Source organism: Misgurnus anguillicaudatus, chromosome 7 (genome assembly GCF_027580225.2).
Source record: "Misgurnus anguillicaudatus chromosome 7, ASM2758022v2, whole genome shotgun sequence".
Classification (NCBI taxonomy): domain Eukaryota; kingdom Metazoa; phylum Chordata; class Actinopteri; order Cypriniformes; family Cobitidae; genus Misgurnus; species Misgurnus anguillicaudatus.
In genome coordinates, this window is record NC_073343.2 from 39,476,175 (window position 1) to 39,493,298 (window position 17,124).

General features: G+C 38.5%; 1 protein-coding gene across 7 annotated transcripts; it reads right to left on the reverse strand.

Moving 5' to 3' along the window:
• Positions 1-3,019: 3,019 nt before the first annotated feature.
• Positions 3,020-13,607, reverse strand: LOC129417256 (uncharacterized). 7 transcript variants are annotated; one of them, XM_073869965.1, is made up of 7 exons: positions 9,239-13,607; positions 8,584-8,676; positions 8,240-8,322; positions 8,072-8,137; positions 7,419-7,531; positions 4,676-4,768; positions 3,020-4,043 (listed from the first exon to the last, which is right to left on the reverse strand). In XM_073869965.1, the coding sequence occupies exon 1, from the start codon at positions 11,001-11,003 to the stop codon at positions 9,906-9,908; it is 1,098 nt and encodes a 365-aa protein (XP_073726066.1). In that variant the 5' UTR covers positions 11,004-13,607; the 3' UTR covers positions 3,020-4,043; positions 4,676-4,768; positions 7,419-7,531; positions 8,072-8,137; positions 8,240-8,322; positions 8,584-8,676; positions 9,239-9,905. The 7 variants fall into 7 exon arrangements, with proteins under 7 accessions (XP_073726066.1, XP_073726067.1, XP_073726069.1 ...); XM_073869966.1 differs by having other exon boundaries at positions 8,580-8,676; XM_073869968.1 differs by having other exon boundaries at positions 3,289-3,623; positions 3,706-4,043; positions 8,584-13,607.
• Positions 13,608-17,124: the final 3,517 nt, after the last annotated feature.

The window sequence follows — 17,124 nt, forward strand, 5'->3', positions numbered from 1 at the left end:
TTCATCTCTTGAAGATGATATGGAGTTGTAATACTTTCACATTATCTGATTCAGACCGAATCGGCGAAACTCAATTTAAACAGCTCAAAATGACTGCCTGTGGACGTTATAGATAGAAATTATTATATTTCTATTTTTATTCACACAATATATATTTAAACTAGTTTTAATGAAAATTTGTGTAGTTTTAGAAAAAGTCAGGGAGCAGCAAGGCTTTATGATTTATTTAGGCAAAGGTGTTGTCTGTGCAAATTTCAAAACAACGCCTTGTTCGTTCTAGTGTTAAAGATAATTACCACACTGCAAAAAATGATTTTCAAGAAAAAAATTCTTAGTATTTTTGTCTTGTTTTCAGTAAAAATATCAAACATTTCTTAAATAAAGATGCTTTTTCTTGATGAGCAAAATGACCCAAGAAAAAAAGTCTAGTTTTTAGACCAAAAATATCAAATTTAATTGATTTTGTGCATAAAACAAGCAAAAAAAATCTGCCAATAGGGTAAGCAAAAAAACTTAAACACTAAATTCAAGAAAAATTCAAGAAAAATTTGCTTACCCCATTGGCAGATTTTTTTGCTTGTTTTATGCACAAAATCACTTAAATGTAATATTTAATTCTTAATTTAAAATTTTTAGATATTTTTACTGAAAACAAGAAAAAAATACTAAATTTTTTTTTCTTGAAAATCATTTTTTGCAATGCGTAAGTTTAAATGTTGCTGTTAATATGACTGCTGGTGCCCATGATAAGGGAACTCAACTTTCTCCCCATGTTAGGTCAAGAAAACGCTGGAAAAAATAACAATACACAGTTTTAGTTAAACGTTCAACACTGCAAAAAATAACTTTCTTACTTAGTATTTTTGTCTTGTTTTCAGTAGAAATATAAAAAAAATCTTAAATTAAGGTGCTTTTTCTTGATGAGCAAAATGACCTAAGTAAATAAGTCTAGTTTTAAGACCAATTAATATACAATTTACAAAGTGAAATTGTCCTTAAAACAAGCAAAATGATCTGTCAATGGGGTAAACACTTAATTCAAATAAAAATTTCTCACCCCATTGGTAGTCAAAATACCATAAAAGCGCATGATTTTATGTAAATTAATACAAAAAAAGTCTCAGCTGTGTTGGGGGCCCTGTCAAGATTCTTTTCATGGGGCCCAAAATCCTTAGCAGCGCCCCTGCAGACAAATACACATGTGCCTTACACTTTTTAAAAGGAAGGAGTTCAAATGTTGAAATATTAATATTTTAAATGAAACAAACATATTTAATAATATATTCTTTACTTATATTATTAGATTTTTAAAAAGGTTATTTTAAAGAATTGCACATATAAGGTGAAATGGCCATAAAAAGCTTGATTTGCACTTTTGATCCAGTTTTTCCACAAAAAACAAGTTTTATAAAAGGATAAACTTTACAATCACCCTGTGTTTCACTGCATGAAAATTAGGGGTGGGCCGATACGATATTTGGTATGAATATTAGTCCGATATTTGCGAAAATGGCTGGATCGAATATCGAAGAGGCCGGGGAGTACAATCCGATCCAATACCAACACAAACCTTGTCATAGCAACTTGGGGTAAAGCGCGACTTGCTGGGCAACATGAATTTGCACAAAGTTGCACTTTAAATGGTCCAAAGTTACACCTTAACATTTTGAATTGTCTTGCTGACTAACTAAAAATGTTGCCTCTAGTCTGTTTGAAACATTTAAATAAAAATGAAGCAGCAGTATTGCACAATGTTTCATTGAGTCTTGAATTTGCTTTTTGTATACGGCTAACAAATGTGTTATTTGCAGCTTAATTGATTAAAATGACGATAGAGATGGTTTTGGATCGGTATCGACAGATACTCAAAGTTGTGGTATCGAGATCGGTATCAGACATGAAAAAGTGGTATCGGCCCAGCCCTAATGAAAATATCTGCCTGATGCGTTCAGAACAAGAACTGTACATAAAGCAATGCATCACGCCAGCACCTGACTTTAAAACATTTAACGTTAATGTGCTTTTAACTTGACTGACCTGCTCCCTTCTTCGTGAATATTTCTGTGATTTTGCAGCATCTCGCTGCGTCTGTTATTTCTGCTTCTCCTCTGCGCTGCATATTTGTTAGATAAAACCAAAAATCCAGTGGGTTGCCGCCGTTAGGTCATGTGGTGGCATTTTCGCACCGCGATTGACTGACTCATAGATTTTAAAAAGTACGTCATTCATATTATTTCACATGTCAACCTGCGCTGACTGCACGGCGGGTCAGAACAGCCGCCAGGCCAAGATGGTCACTCTGCCCTGCACACACCTTGTACTACTGATGTTCGCTCTGCTCGGCCCCCCCTGCGGATTGAAAAACGCGCTAAATCCATGCTGACTCAGATCAGGAGAGGAGCCGAAACTTGATGCAGCATGCTGCCTTTTCTAAAGAGTTTTTATAGGGGACTGAAGCGATCACAAATTAATGAATCAAATAATTTTTTAGGGGGGCTGGGCAGAATTTTAGGGGGGGGGTTGAAGAAAACCTTGATTAGGTCCAAACAGAGTCAACAATCATCAGGTGTCTGTGGGAGAGGGGTAAGGAATGCAAGAGCGTCTCGCTGCAGTGCTCTTCCGAGGGAGTTCTTCCAGCAGCGGCCTTGGCCGAGGCCAGTGCTGGATAAGGGGGTCCGAAAGCAGATAAGATTGGAATTATTGGTCTTGGGGTCCATCAGCTTTTTTCAAATCTGTGAGCATCTCTTTGATGTTATCCATATTGCGGCTCATTTCCAAGTTGTTATCCAAAATGCGGTTAAAAGTCCGCTCTGCCCACTGCTTCTGTTTATTATAATTACTGGGTGTGACTCACATTAAGTGTGTTTGTCATCAGTTTGGCCTATATCACAGTATCTAAGGTTGAAACTTTTGATAGTTTTTGACCCCACGCCATTCATTGAAATTGTCTAACACATCTTGCATTTTCACAACATTTAGTTTTAAAAACCATCTGAACAAACTCTGAGCAAACCAAAGGTGATATTGAGAATGTTTATATAGATGAAGAAACCTCATAAAAAAAGTGAAAACACAATACACATTCATTTGACCAGGTTTAATCCAGCATCACAGCATGAATTATATTGACTAGCTTGTTTACCAAACTTGAATAAAATGTTTAACCTATGCGTCTCATTACATTACTTCACAAGACCCAAAGCTGACCAGGACACTTTAAGAGCACTGTAACGTAGTAACTGCTGAAAGAACCATGTAATACTGTGAATATGACGACAAACTGCTCCATAACACTTAGATGTGACTTTAATTACAATACAACATACTCTTACTCATACTCAGGGATTTTAAACTGTGGGTGAAGACAGTAAGATAGTGAGTGTTGCATTGTAGTGATGCTTTGTCCAATTAATTATTAGCAATGGTTTTGATATACTATAAGATTACACCTGTCAAAAGCCTGTAATACACGGCACGATTTTTGGCCGTCCCAGATGAAAGATTACCATTCCTGAAACAATCGTGGAGATTTCTGTGATCGTGGCTCTTAATTGGTGGTCCTATCTCATACAGTGTGAGAGGTTTAAAGACGTCTGTTTTCCCAGTCCTGGGACCAAAGACACCTACGATAGTTTTATGACAGTGTAAGAAGTTCAGCATGATCAATGCACATCAACAACGTGTTTGCTTCTATGACCTGCGTACCTGTATTTGTTTACCACTAGCGCATGCTGATGATGACGGATGTCCACTAGCGCATTCATCGACAGTCTACTGCTGAAGTTTAAACAATCCTTGTCACACAGTGTGATAAGGTCTTATTGGATTGCAAAAATTCTGCTGTGTATCCTGGGCTTAATATGTTGTGGAATGAAAAGTTTGGAAACCCCTGCTTAACACAAAGTCTCATTTAAAGTTTATAAGAACTTTTGCAATAGACCGACACTAAACGAAACTGATGGCAGATAAGGTGTTGGGATGACAATGGGCCAGAGTTGAATCTGTGCATCTTAGCAGATCACAGGCAGGTTTCTCCTGAAGTGCTGTATTAAGTAAAGAAAGGAAAAAGATGTTAGAACATTTTTAAGGAAATTGAAATAATTCTCACAATCAATATCGGACTATAAACAATAAATTATTACCAATGCCATAACATGCAAACAGACCTGCCAACCACCTAAATAATAGATACTACGCGGTAGGCATGGGCTGGTTACCGGTTTTAAGGTATACCGAGGTTTTAAACAGTCAAGGTTACAAAACCACTAAAATGGTCTGTGATACCGTCTCCAAGGTATGAACTGTATTTATACAAAATTCATTAAATCATTACGTCATGTGATTGATTTTATGTTTACATGTAATATACATTATGAAAATATTATATATAATATAATGTAAAGGCTTTATTTTTACTTGGCATTTAAAAATAAAAAAATTTAGTGTAGCAATGGCAATACCGCAACACTGTGAAACCGTGGTATTTTTGCTAAAGGTAATCATACCGCCAGAATCTTATACCGGCCCATGCCTACTACGCGGTTGTACCATGTGTCATGAAACATCAAGACTCTCAAATTGTTTAGTGCTAGCCCAATACCACAGTTTTGGCTATTCTTCATGTTCTCTAGGGCAGTTATTTTGCACCAGTGACAGTGACCAAATAATTCATTACCTTATCTACATGTGGGAAGAGGCCCACAGGTGAAGGAAGATTTTTGGCCTGCACTTTCACAGATGGTAAACATGGATTGTGGTGGGCTAGTGACTGAATGAAGAAGATCAGTTTAAAATTGGCTTTACAACCAGAGGTTGCATTAAACTAGGGCTATAAGAAAATTGTCAAAATCAATTATAATATGAGCCAACAGCCAAACAATTACAACTAAACTCAATAAAGTATCTTAATCTGCCTGAAGTCAAATCTTGTGGTCTATAAAGTGGGTGTTTATCTGTGTGTAATTCAACCATCATGTTAGACTGAAGGAGTTGCAGTTATCATTAGATTTCATGATAGCACTGGACAAATGACTTCTCACACTCAGTGTGACTTGAGACAAAGGATAAACAAAGACATTGAGTATGTTTACATGCACATAATAAGAGGACAATTATCTTATTATGATATTATAAACATCCGCTTATTACATTAACATGTTTCAAGCGTTTTAATTTACTTTCATTTGTAAAGTTTATCTATCACAAGACATGCGCACATACGAAACGGCAAAAAAGACGCTTACATGCCATGTTAAAATCTGGGTTAAGAGCAAAAAACTACCTGTGCCAATCAGTTTTTGCCATTTATGGGCTTTACTCTATAAAAGAAAACCGTTTTACGCATTTAAATGACCTTACACGTTATCAGTTTATTAAGCGTTTAGACTATGTAGACACACTCACTGTGCACTAAGATAAAAAATTGGTTAACACGACCACTCGTGGTGGCTTCACCCAGAGGTTGGAGAAGACAACCGGTGGACTAAACATCAAGCCAGAATTCTGCACGATTCAGGTAAGTGGAATAAAATACATTGTAAATAAACATTATTAAAACAGATTGTGAAGTCATTCATTCAAAACTTGCTATGACTTAAGCCTTTCATATTCAGATAAATGACTTAATTTCTTTTTAGAATTAAGACAACCTTTAGACAACCTTAGCAGGAGAATCCCGGCAGTAACTTTCTCTCAAGCAGATGAGCAATAAGTTGCTTTGTATGAACACCACCCAAACATTAAACATTAAACATTAATATTGCAGAGAATTTTCTTTTTCCGGATGGATCATCAAGAATATTGGTCCTCCTAGTTGTCAATCTGGAGTGTTGCGCAATTGCATTTTTTTTCAGATGCAAAAAAGCTTATCCATGCTTTTATGACCTCTAGAATAGACTTTTGTAACTCGTTACTCGGGGGATGCCATTCAAATCAGGTAAACAAGCTACAGCTGGTTCAAAATGCCGCCGCAAGAGTGCTTACTTGATCTAAAAAGTATGACCACATTAGTCCAATTCTGGCATCTTTACATTGGCTATCAGTTAAATATCGCATACAATTTAAAATATTACTAACCACCTACAAAGCCTTAAATGGCTATTAAAGAACTACTATCAGAATACAATCCACCACGTAAACTGCGCTCACAAAATTCGGGTCACTTAATTATCCCTAGAATATCAAAAGTGTCTAAAGGTGGTAGATCCTTTTCCTACTTGGCCCCTAAGCTCTGGAATGATTTACCAAATAATGTTCGAGTATCAGACACAGTCGATCAAATTAAATCTAAACTTAAGACAATCTTCTTTAACAAAGCATTCACATAAAATATGTCAAGTAAATGTACTTTTCCCGCAGTAGTTATTTTGTCTAAAACAAAGCACTCACATACCTCATATTGGTAATACACTATTGCCGCAATAGTTAGCCTGTCTGGAACCGAGCTGCCTTAAACAACTATAATGTTTGACACATTATACATGCGAATGGCCCCTACGCTAATAGAACTCTGTTTTTGTCTCCCTGTCTCGTCCTCGACCCCGAGGACAATGAGACAAACAGACCCAGTTCCTGTTGCTGTGAAGGTCATCGCACCACTAATCTACTGGCTGTCCTTCAACGTGATGCCTAGCCGATGCGCGACCAACGACCACCGGCTGAACCAGTTTAATCCGCTTACCCGCTTCCTATCCCTACCGTATCTATCTATCTATCTATCTATCTATCTATCTATCTATATATATCTATATATATCTATATATATATATATATATATATATCTATATATCTATATATCTATATATCTATCTATATATCTATATATATATCTATATATCTATATATCTATATATATATATATATATATATACATATATACATATATATATACATATATTAATTTCTCCAAAGGGTTTTTGTCCTTCTAGGAGTTTTTCCCACCGGGTTTTTTGGCCCAGGGAGAGTCAGCCAACTTTGGCTTAACTTAGCACTTTACTGTATATGTAACATTATTAATACGCTTGCTTGTACGGTTTAACCTTAGCCGCTATCTCTACTTCATATATTATCTATTGATTTTCTGTGTTCTCCTTTACATCTACTCATGTAAAGCTGCTTTGCAACAATTAACACTTGTGAAAAGCGCTATATAAATAAAATTGAATTTAACTGAATTGAAGTTTCATTTCTAAAATTCGAGAAAATCCTCCGCTACACCTTTAAGTGGAACATTTATATAGCATGCTGCTTATATATAGTGAGAAAGATAATATTATACATTTTGTATTGAAGGATATGCATGGTAGATCAATTATATGTAATTTAACATGTACAACATTAATAATAATTGTAAATAATATTTAATATTTGTGAAATTATATACTTGTGAATTCATTATATTTGCAATGTTTATACATTACCTGTTTTTAGGTAAACAGATCCATCAGTGGATGTCATGCAAAAAATAGCCTCAAGGTCGGCTCTGTAGATACTGTAATCTGCATGTTTCCGAGAACACGTTTACCAGGACACACTAATATTAAACAGAAAAACAACATAAATCAGTGTTAAACACAAACATTTTGATTTATTACAACTTTATGATTGTCAACAACTACTACTTTAGACTAAACACCAGTGGGCGGAGCCAACAATATAATGATGTGCTGTGTCTTTCTGTGGGGGAGGTCAAATGAAAATTAATCTAGCTAGTGACATCACTACTTCAGTCATTTTACATTCGTAAAAGAAGAATGCTGTCTGCGATTCACTTATGTTTCCATGATTGCAAAAACTTTTATGGAAGTACATATCCAATTGTTTAAGTGTCATAATTAAAACATGCCTAAATTGGCAGTGACCCTGGCTTAAAGGCGGAGTGCACAATGTTTGAAAGCCAATGTTGATATTTGAAATCACCTAAACAAACACGCCCCTACCCCAATAGAATCTGGAGCTTCTTTTAAAAGACTTATTTTTAAAATGCAGTCTTATTGTGACGAGAAAACTTGATTATTGCTGGAATCATGAATGGTCTGAATAGGATTTGAGTTTGTTTACTTGTGAAACTTACCTGCTCAACCATTTACAGCTCCAGTGGGTGCAGATCATCATACAGATGGTTAAAGCGTGGATCCACCTAATATTCAAGGTAAAAGAGCATTTGTTGACATAATTAGGAAGAAAACATAAACGCATTGTTCATGGCATTTAAATACAACATAACACTGTGTAATACTACCTTTTCTGTTCAATTCATAGAGCACTCATTTTTACTCTTGAGACCATGGTGTGACCTGCAAGGTCGAATGGAGAGTAAGTTACCTAAAAAAAAACAATAAATAAATGTATTTAAAATTGTCATTAGCTAAACATCAACATGTCCGAGGCAGATGCAGGTCTGATGGTCCGTCCAACATTGAAAACCTCACAGTAAATCTACAGTCTTGAGTACGGTTTTAAATCAATGTACACATATGCTCAATATGAATTTTAATAAAAAATACTAAATGCATATAAAAAGCCTCAATTCATTTATTTTTTGATATTGCAGCTGTAGACGAGACAAATCTTGGAGTCACCTGCCTTCACTGGTCCAGTTGTTAGCCCAATTACAGATGGAGAGTATTGAAGAGGATGGTGTCTTTTCTCCAACATCTTTCTAGACTGAGAAAAGATCTAGACAGGCTTGAACAAAAGTTAACAGACAGAGGGGCTTATATAGAGAATGGTAAGAACCATTTTATCCGTCAAACTTTTTACCAATTATTCTAAACATAAACAATATAATAGGGCTTAGTTTGTATTAACATGGATATAAATTGTCCATGTTACTGTGAATGTGGGGCATAAAACAAAATAAAACACTGCAGTGTGGTATTCAAACAAGCATAGACAACCTGTTCTGAACTTTTAGCCCCTAATAAATCTTTAAATCAACTTCTATTTAAAATAGCCAAATGCAGGAATGAAGGAATTTACTGTAGTCGGAACATTACACTGTAAAACGTAAAAGTTGGATCAGCAGAAACAAATTACTTCAATTGGTAACACTTAAAAAACATTTTGTCAACTTAACTTAATATATATTTATATATATATATATATATATATATAAATATATTTATGGTTTTGTCTTGTTGGTACTGTGGTTGTCTTTTGTATGTGTTTTTCAGGTTCACGTGTGCTTCTCTCACAGGTGTTCCTGTTCAGTGTGATTACCTCCTCTCGTCTTCCTCACCTGTTGCTTGTTATCCTCTCGTCTGGTCTGTGTATTTAATCTCTGTGTGTCTTGGCAAGTTCGTTTGTCAAAGTTTGTCTATATACTCGTCTGTCACGGCGTATGTTCTCGCCATTTCTAGCTACGCTAGTTTCTAGTCGTGTTTTGTGTCTGATTCTAGTTTGTGGATTTAATTTTCCTACCCCAGTCTGAGCTCACTGCTACCCGAGAGTTTTCCTGTGGACTCTGATTACTCGACGGCTCTCTGGACTGTTTCTCTGCTGCCTGTTACGGACTGTCTTCAACCTCTGTTGGATTTATAGACTGGTCTATCACTTTACGGCGGAGACTCATCGCGGCATTGTCGCTGTCCACTGGAGAGGTCCTTAATCACTGGAGTTGTCCAGCCTCTCTCGTCAGCATCACTAACGCTCTCTCTCTCCCTCTGACCGCCGCAGGATTTTCCCTTGTCCCTTTGGCTCTCGTGACGCGGCGCTCACGGGAGCGGTCTACGCATCCTGTCCCGTATCGGGGTTCCTAAATTCTCTCCCACCGTTCGCTGTCTGGCCGGAGCCCGAACGTGTGTGGTTTCCCTCTCCGGTGTTTGTGTGTGTTCCCCGTCTCAGCCGTCTGCCCTGGTGTGGCTTTATGCCCAGACGTGCCATTGTCTGTTTGCTGTCATTATTGTTTAAATAAAACATTTTCTGTTTACTGCATTGGGATCTCTTCTGTTTTTGAGCCTGACAATACGGTCTTGAAGTTCCATCATACGTAGGGCTGTCAGTTCCTCACGAATGCCTTTCAATGCAGCTTGAGTAGAATTAACAAACTGTTCAAACCTGTAATCAAAAGTCTCCATCCTTAGCATGAGCTTTCCAGTCCCCAGCCAAGGGAACAAGGCGAGGCTCACTTTCTGTCCGTTGGTCCATAGCTTGTGGTCATTGGGGACATCCGTTCCCCATATGGAATCATGTTTTGTGAAAATGTCTCTCTTACCACGATGTACCTCTGTAGCAGTATGGTCTGTAGGCCGTACCAGGGCACATCTTCCTGTCCACCCGACCGATAGATAATGGTATATGGTCAGTCCACATAGCCAGACGAAGTTGGTTTGGGGATTAGTCCCCATGGCGTCGGGTGCAGTGAAATATTCAGTACATGTGCTTCCTTTTCTAGCCTCAGACTCGTTGAAATCTCCTTTGTGGTTCGTTGTACAAGGGGTGTGCATGATGTGACAGTTCTGCTCCGGAACTCTTCCAAGGTAGCCATTGACAACACCCAATGTTAGATTATTTTCAAAACAGATGAACTTTGTTCTTGGTGAAACATGAATAGGACCATACATTCTAACACTTACATCTTCTGGCAGGTTCTTAAAAGTCAGTGTGTTTAAATCCACTGGAAGTGGCAGGCGATACTTTAAAGTGGCATTCAGAAGTACTGGTGTATATGCAGATGTCAAACACTCAGGAAACAAATCGTTGGTATTCAATATCGGTTCTGGTTCCACATGCGGATTCGTTCCTGACTTGGGCATCTTTGAACAAACGTAGCAGTTTGTGTGGTTTCCACTCCGTGCAACGTACTTCTCATAACGATACCACATGTTGATCTCGTAGGTGTTCTGGTAGTTTCCATTCTGTTGATCCATTCCTCTATCTTGACTACTCCATTCCTCTCCGTTTCTCCTCATTCTTTCGTTGTTTCTCTTCGTCCCACCAAGGTCTACCTCACGCACCAGCACGATTGCCAGGATTACCATCAGCATCTTCAAACTGTCAGCCATTTTTCTTCTGCTCTGTAGGCTCCTAAAACGGCGGAAAAGGGATCAGTTGGTTTCTTCACTAGGTTTGAGATGGCCAGCTAATCTGAGTATCTCTAAACGATACACAGCCTACTAAAAAGGCTGCCCCCCTTTGTAGCCTAGTCTTCCCCACTAGTCCGCATCCAGGGGTGAGCTTTCCAGAGCTTTTAGTCTCTTGATGTGGCTGAGATGTATCCACAAAGGTCTTTCTGCAATCTTCACTGCTGTAGGTGTGGTAATGAGGACCTGAAAGGGACCGTCCCACTTCGGGCTGGACCAGGTTTTTCGTTTGATGACTTTGATGAAAACGTAATCACCTGGTTTCACAGCTGCTTCCCTTCAGTGTAATAAATGAGAATGACCATTGGCCTGAATTTTTTAGCAAATTTCTTGAAGGCCGTCGTCATGTATTTCTGCGAAAACATAAAAACAAAAGAAAAGAAAAGAAAACAAAAGAGCTCCATGGCCAAAAAACAACTTTGTTTAAACAGATTTGTTAGGAAGTATCTTGTTTTGACTATTCCTAGAAAATAACTAGTTTTGACTCCTATAGAAACCATTAGGCGACCAAAACATCAAAAGTTAAGCATTTGCCCCCCACCCCATATCTTCATCATGAGGTGGCCCCCTCATCACTAAAAGACAAAGATCTACTCATGACTCTAATCCCAGATCGCCTGTCTTACTTTGGGAGTATAATTAATGAATGAATGTTAATTAAAAAATAAAATGTTGTATATAATAGTGTTATAATAATAACTTTTATATTAAAACCATTTGCCCCGGCACAATGTTATGTTGTCATATTAGCCATAAAGGAAGCAAAGCTTTTCTTTGGTCAGCAAGGGTATTCCCTTTGATCTCACTAGAATCTCCCTTCAGGTGGGCTTTTACCGCAACCTGTTCCTGGGACATCTCGGGAAACCTCTCTGCTGCCAACCTGCTCCAGAGTTATGCACAGCTCCCCAGGCATAACAAAAAATAAATATAAATGTTAGGTTTTCTGTTAGTAGCCAATTCACATGTTTTTTGTGATTTTTGCCTTTCATTTCCCGTTTTGTCCACAAAAGATAAACATCATTGTAACAATCAAATTGGAATTTTTAAATGGCAGATTGTCTAAGTATTCATCAACACTTAATGTTTGTATAATATCTACACAGTCACAGTCATGGCTGTTTGGAATTGCATCAGACAAACCAAGTAATGCAGCTGGATATGTTTTATGCAAATGGTACATGCCCTACAAACATTTTTTAAGTAAATATAGAATCCATAGGCAATGAAATGCTCTTCTATTAACTTAACCATAACCATCCCCGCTGTTGAGACATGACAAAGTCAATGGCTCAAAATCGCTGCATTAAGTGCTTCTCTGGCAGGGTCCTATAGACCATGATATGGAGGAGGACCGGTTTGGGCAGTGGTATCAGGGGCTATACAGGGACATTAGAGGCTGCTATGGGAACTACGGGAAACTAATTCTGGGCTAAGATTTGTGGCAGGGGAAGTAAGGGAGGGTGCAGGTAAGGGAGGGGTTGGCCTTGATCCTAGAGTAGTTTCATTATAGCCATTATTTCTCCTTCTAAATCCTCCTTAGCACAAGCACTACTACAATTTCTCATCTTTAAAAACAAAAATTTAACAACAAAAATTCAACAATTTCTTCCCTTTTTTTTCTATTTCTTCAACTATTCTTTCCCCGGGGAATTCTAAACACCACATTCTGTTTGTTTACACAGTGTGCTTACTTCAGCGTTTAACTTATTGCTTGTTTTGAACCTTCAGGGTTTCTCTCCCTGTCGCTGTTTCAGTACACTGGGTAAATTTACAGTATATATATATATATATACACAAATATAATACAATATAATACAATTGCTTCAGCACATCAAACACAAAACCCGTATAATATACAAAGCATACAGCGAATACATTTTTGGTTTATACTCAAATATAGTAAACTTTTTAGGGCAATCTTTCAGGATCCCCTATTCAGCTACTGGGGGACTCGAACCCTCCATTCGGCTGACCGACAGTTACTGAGGGACTCGAACCCACTCAATTCAACTGTCCAACAGATATTGGGGACTCGAACCCACAATTCTGTTCTTGGGCGACACTGTAGGGTCTTAGTTACCCATATTGGACTCAAACCAATTCAGCTGTCCCCTTTTCTTATGGTAAATATCAATTTAAATTACCAATTAGAAACTCACCCGATTCACTCCATCTGAGTTGTCTTCTTAGCTTCAAATTCCGTCAATCCCGAGATCACCAGCTGAGGAGACTTAAATGCCGGCCTGGCGAGGAATTTTCACCACCCAGGACTTTCTTCGAATTCCTAGAACTGGGCCCTCGACGGGCTTCGGCATGTCTCCTCCACTGTTGATCACTGGATGTGTTGGAATCCGGCTCGAAGGACCAAAATGTCAGGTTTAAAATACTTATGAACCTTAACAAAAATAAGACACACTCAGACCACGAATGGGGTAGTATAATTCTCTGAAGGGAGAACCCAGATTGAGATGTCTCATCAGGAAACACTCAACTGACTCTCGATCTGAGCCTCTCTGCGGACTGTATTTATTTTTAATAAATCACTTTTTTTTTTAAAAGGTTTTAATCACTGGTTATCGGTTAATTCCGAAGGTTGAACCTCACAGACCTTCACAATGGTAACAACATCACACATTTTTCAAAGTCTAGAAGAATAGGATTGTCTACATTCTACCAAAAACAGAGATAGTAACTTGATGATGTAGCTTGAATATGCAGTAATCAAAGGTCGTATGATAACAAGGGAACATTCTACCCACTATTTCACCTTGGCAGTTTTTCTGAGAAGCTAGTAAATATGATTCTAAGCAAAGGATTATACATTCATAAATGGTAACATAATATATTCAAAAATGTCATAAGAAATACATTTTCTCCAACAGTGTAGACTTCCTCCTCCTGGGCATCCGAGAGCACCTCCCGAACACACCAAAGAGCCCTTGGCATATATGCGCAAAGCCCAGGTAAAATTTCTTTATTATTCTGTATCTCTGTTTGTTTTCTTTGTCTTTGCACCTTTTTCTCTGTAGAGTTTTCTCACATACCATACACTTTTAAAAATACAGGTGCTCATTCACAGTGATGCCATAAAAGAATCACCATCCAGTTAAAGTTACTTAAAAGTCCCATGTAGTTTTTTTTCTTTTTATAGTTTAAGAACCTTTTTCCACTACAATAAACCTGCAGATGTTAAAGGCTCTTAATACAGCCAAATATGGTTATTTTACTGCATTGTTTAGCCCCTTCATTTTAAAGAGTCTATATAAATATCTGATTGTTTGTGTATTTTGTAGGCCGCCTGGGAAAAGAGGATCACAAAAAGTTTAAACAGTATGTGTACTGAATTAGGAATCCCACTGGCACGAGAGGTAGATGTGTAAATCAGTGTTTTGCGTATGCGGTTGAAAAGCACAGTATTTTGATTTTTTTTCTTGTTTCATAGAGCTCGGTTTCAATGCAGAAAGAGCTCACAAATAAATGGAACGATTTGGGAACTGAAGAACCAGGTGATGGAGCCACTCGCAGTCTGTTGTCAGATTTTACACCCTGTCACGTATTAGAGGTCACATCTCAGTGGGTGTTTGTTCATGCATTGCAAAATGTTTACACACAGTCGTTTGGCTTGTACACAGAAGCCCTGAACAGCCCCATAACAATGCTATCAGTTTGCAGTGTGCATGATAACATTACTGCGGACACTGGAATAAACCATTTTTGAATAAACTGGAATAAATGGCGGCTGCGGAGGTGCTGCTGGAGCTGTATGTTCTCGTACAAAACCAGAAGTCTATGAAACCTCTAATGGGAAAGTGATTGTGGAAGATGAGTTCTTAAACTTTATCTCTATCAAAATCAAGACACTATCACAGGATGAAATTGTTTTGTTAGCCTCAAACAATTTCTCCTCTGATTGGATTGAGCATTCCAAGAGGCTTTTGTTTGAACTGTGCCCAACAACGCAATGTAATATTAAGCACAAAGGCGCTCAGAAAGACGTTAATAACATCAAGGACTGCTTGAAATTGCTTAATGAGCGCGGCGAAGACATTCCCAGGTTTGTATCACACTTCCTGGATGAACTTCCACCTGTTGGGTTTGGCAACATGGATGCATCGGCATTACTCAGCAGGATGGAACTATTGAGTCGGGAAGTCTCTACGTTAAGGAGAGTTCTGGAAACGCAGGCAAGCGTGAATGAAAATCTTGGTGCGGCTACTGCGGCTCTAGATCGCCGGATTACGGACATTGAGGAAATTTGCGGATCCTATGGCCGGGCTGGTGTTGCGTCAGGATCTCCGGAGAGAGAAACGCAGGGGTCGGCGGGTCCTGTCCGCAATTCACTGGGAGAGGCAACGAGTACCCAACCTTTGTCCCCGGCATGGAATACTGTCGTGAAGGAAGGGCGGCGTAAGCCTCAGAAGCCCCTAAAAGTGGCCACGCAAACGCAATCGAAACCTGGCGGCATGCACACTCGTCTAAATCGAGAGCGCAAAATGGGAATAGTCGGTACCGGCACAGTGAGTAACATTTCAGTAATTAAAACCAAGTTGGTGAGTGTCTTTGCAACTAGATTTTCCCCAGATCTTGATGCGGTCACTTTGCGTGATTATTTGACTGAAAAACTGGGCAATTCTGTGACGTGTCGGAAGATTGATTCTACCCGCAACAGATTCAGTTCGTTTCATGTTACTGCTGAATGTAACAAAGTTGATGAAATGTACGAGCCACAACTTTGGCCGGCGGGGATCTATGTACGTCGCTACTTTGAGGCTCGCAAATCAAAAGCTAACAGTGACAGTGCGGCTCATAGACCAGGAGGTGAGGCTGGCCCACAGCACAAGCGCTCTGTGTCTCTTCTGATACCTGTAGCTTCACAGGGGAGCAGTAGTTAGGCTGCGGCCCGGCATTAATACACATGATAGATGAATATCAATATCGTGTCATATAACGTACGAGGTCTGCGCGTTGGACATAGTGAAGCAGACAAATCCCGTCGTCTAGTAGTGGATAAACTTTTGGAGACTTGTGATGTACTATGTGTTCAAGAAACTTTTTTACCAAAGCAGGATTTAGAGGGTTTAAATTCCCTGCATAAAGACTTCTATGGGGTGGGTGAATCTACCACTGACCTGAGTACCAGGCTTGTTCATGGTAGAATACCTGGTGGTGTTGCCTTATTATGGCATAAAAAATATGATCATTTGGTTAAGGTGGTTAGATTGGAGGTTGATTGGGCCATAGGAATTCAGTTTAATTGTGGTGATAAAAACTTCATTATCTTAAATATCTACACACCCTATGAATGTTCTCAAAATGAAGAGGAATATCTTAATAGGTTGAGTTGTGTTATGTCTTTTATTCAAGATAATGCTTCCACATGCTTCTTTATTGTGGGCGACATGAATGCGGATGTGTCTGATGGCAGTGCTTTATTTTTCCAAACATTTAATGCAGTTTTGTTCAGATAATGGTTTAATTCTTTCTAGCAAAGTGCTCTTGCCTGATAGTAGTTACACCTACATCAGTGAGGCATGGCACACAACTTCATGGCTAGATCATTGCATTTACACCGCTGATGCACATGATTCTATAGAAGCCATGAAAATTAATTATGAATTTGCCACTACTGATCATGTGCCTTTTTCTTTATCTGTAAGCCTAGGCAATATACCTGCTTTTGTGTCTGTAGATAACGTGTGTGTGGGGAAAATAGAATGGTCTAATATAAATGAGGAGGACCTTAAAGAATATTATATCCAGTCTGATATCCTTTTGAATAATATCGAAGTACCTAGAGATTCTATGGTATGTTATGATATTAATTGTAAGAACCCTCAAACATGGTATTGAGCTGTGCACCATGTATGAGGATATTGTGAAGTCCCTCCTTGTTTCGAGCAGGCCCCTGTATAAGACACATAGATTGTATAAAGTCAAGCCTGGTTGGAATGGCCATGTGGAAGAGATGCATGCTGAGGCAAGAAGGGCATTTAAAGCATGGGATGAGTCAGGCAGACATAAACAGGGTCCCTTATTCGAATAC

Bases quoted from the DNA above. Each gene is read 5' to 3' on its own strand.
- LOC129417256 (XM_073869965.1), bottom strand. From the start codon at position 11,003: ATGGCTGACAGTTTGAAGATGCTGATGGTAATCCTGGCAATCGTGCTG.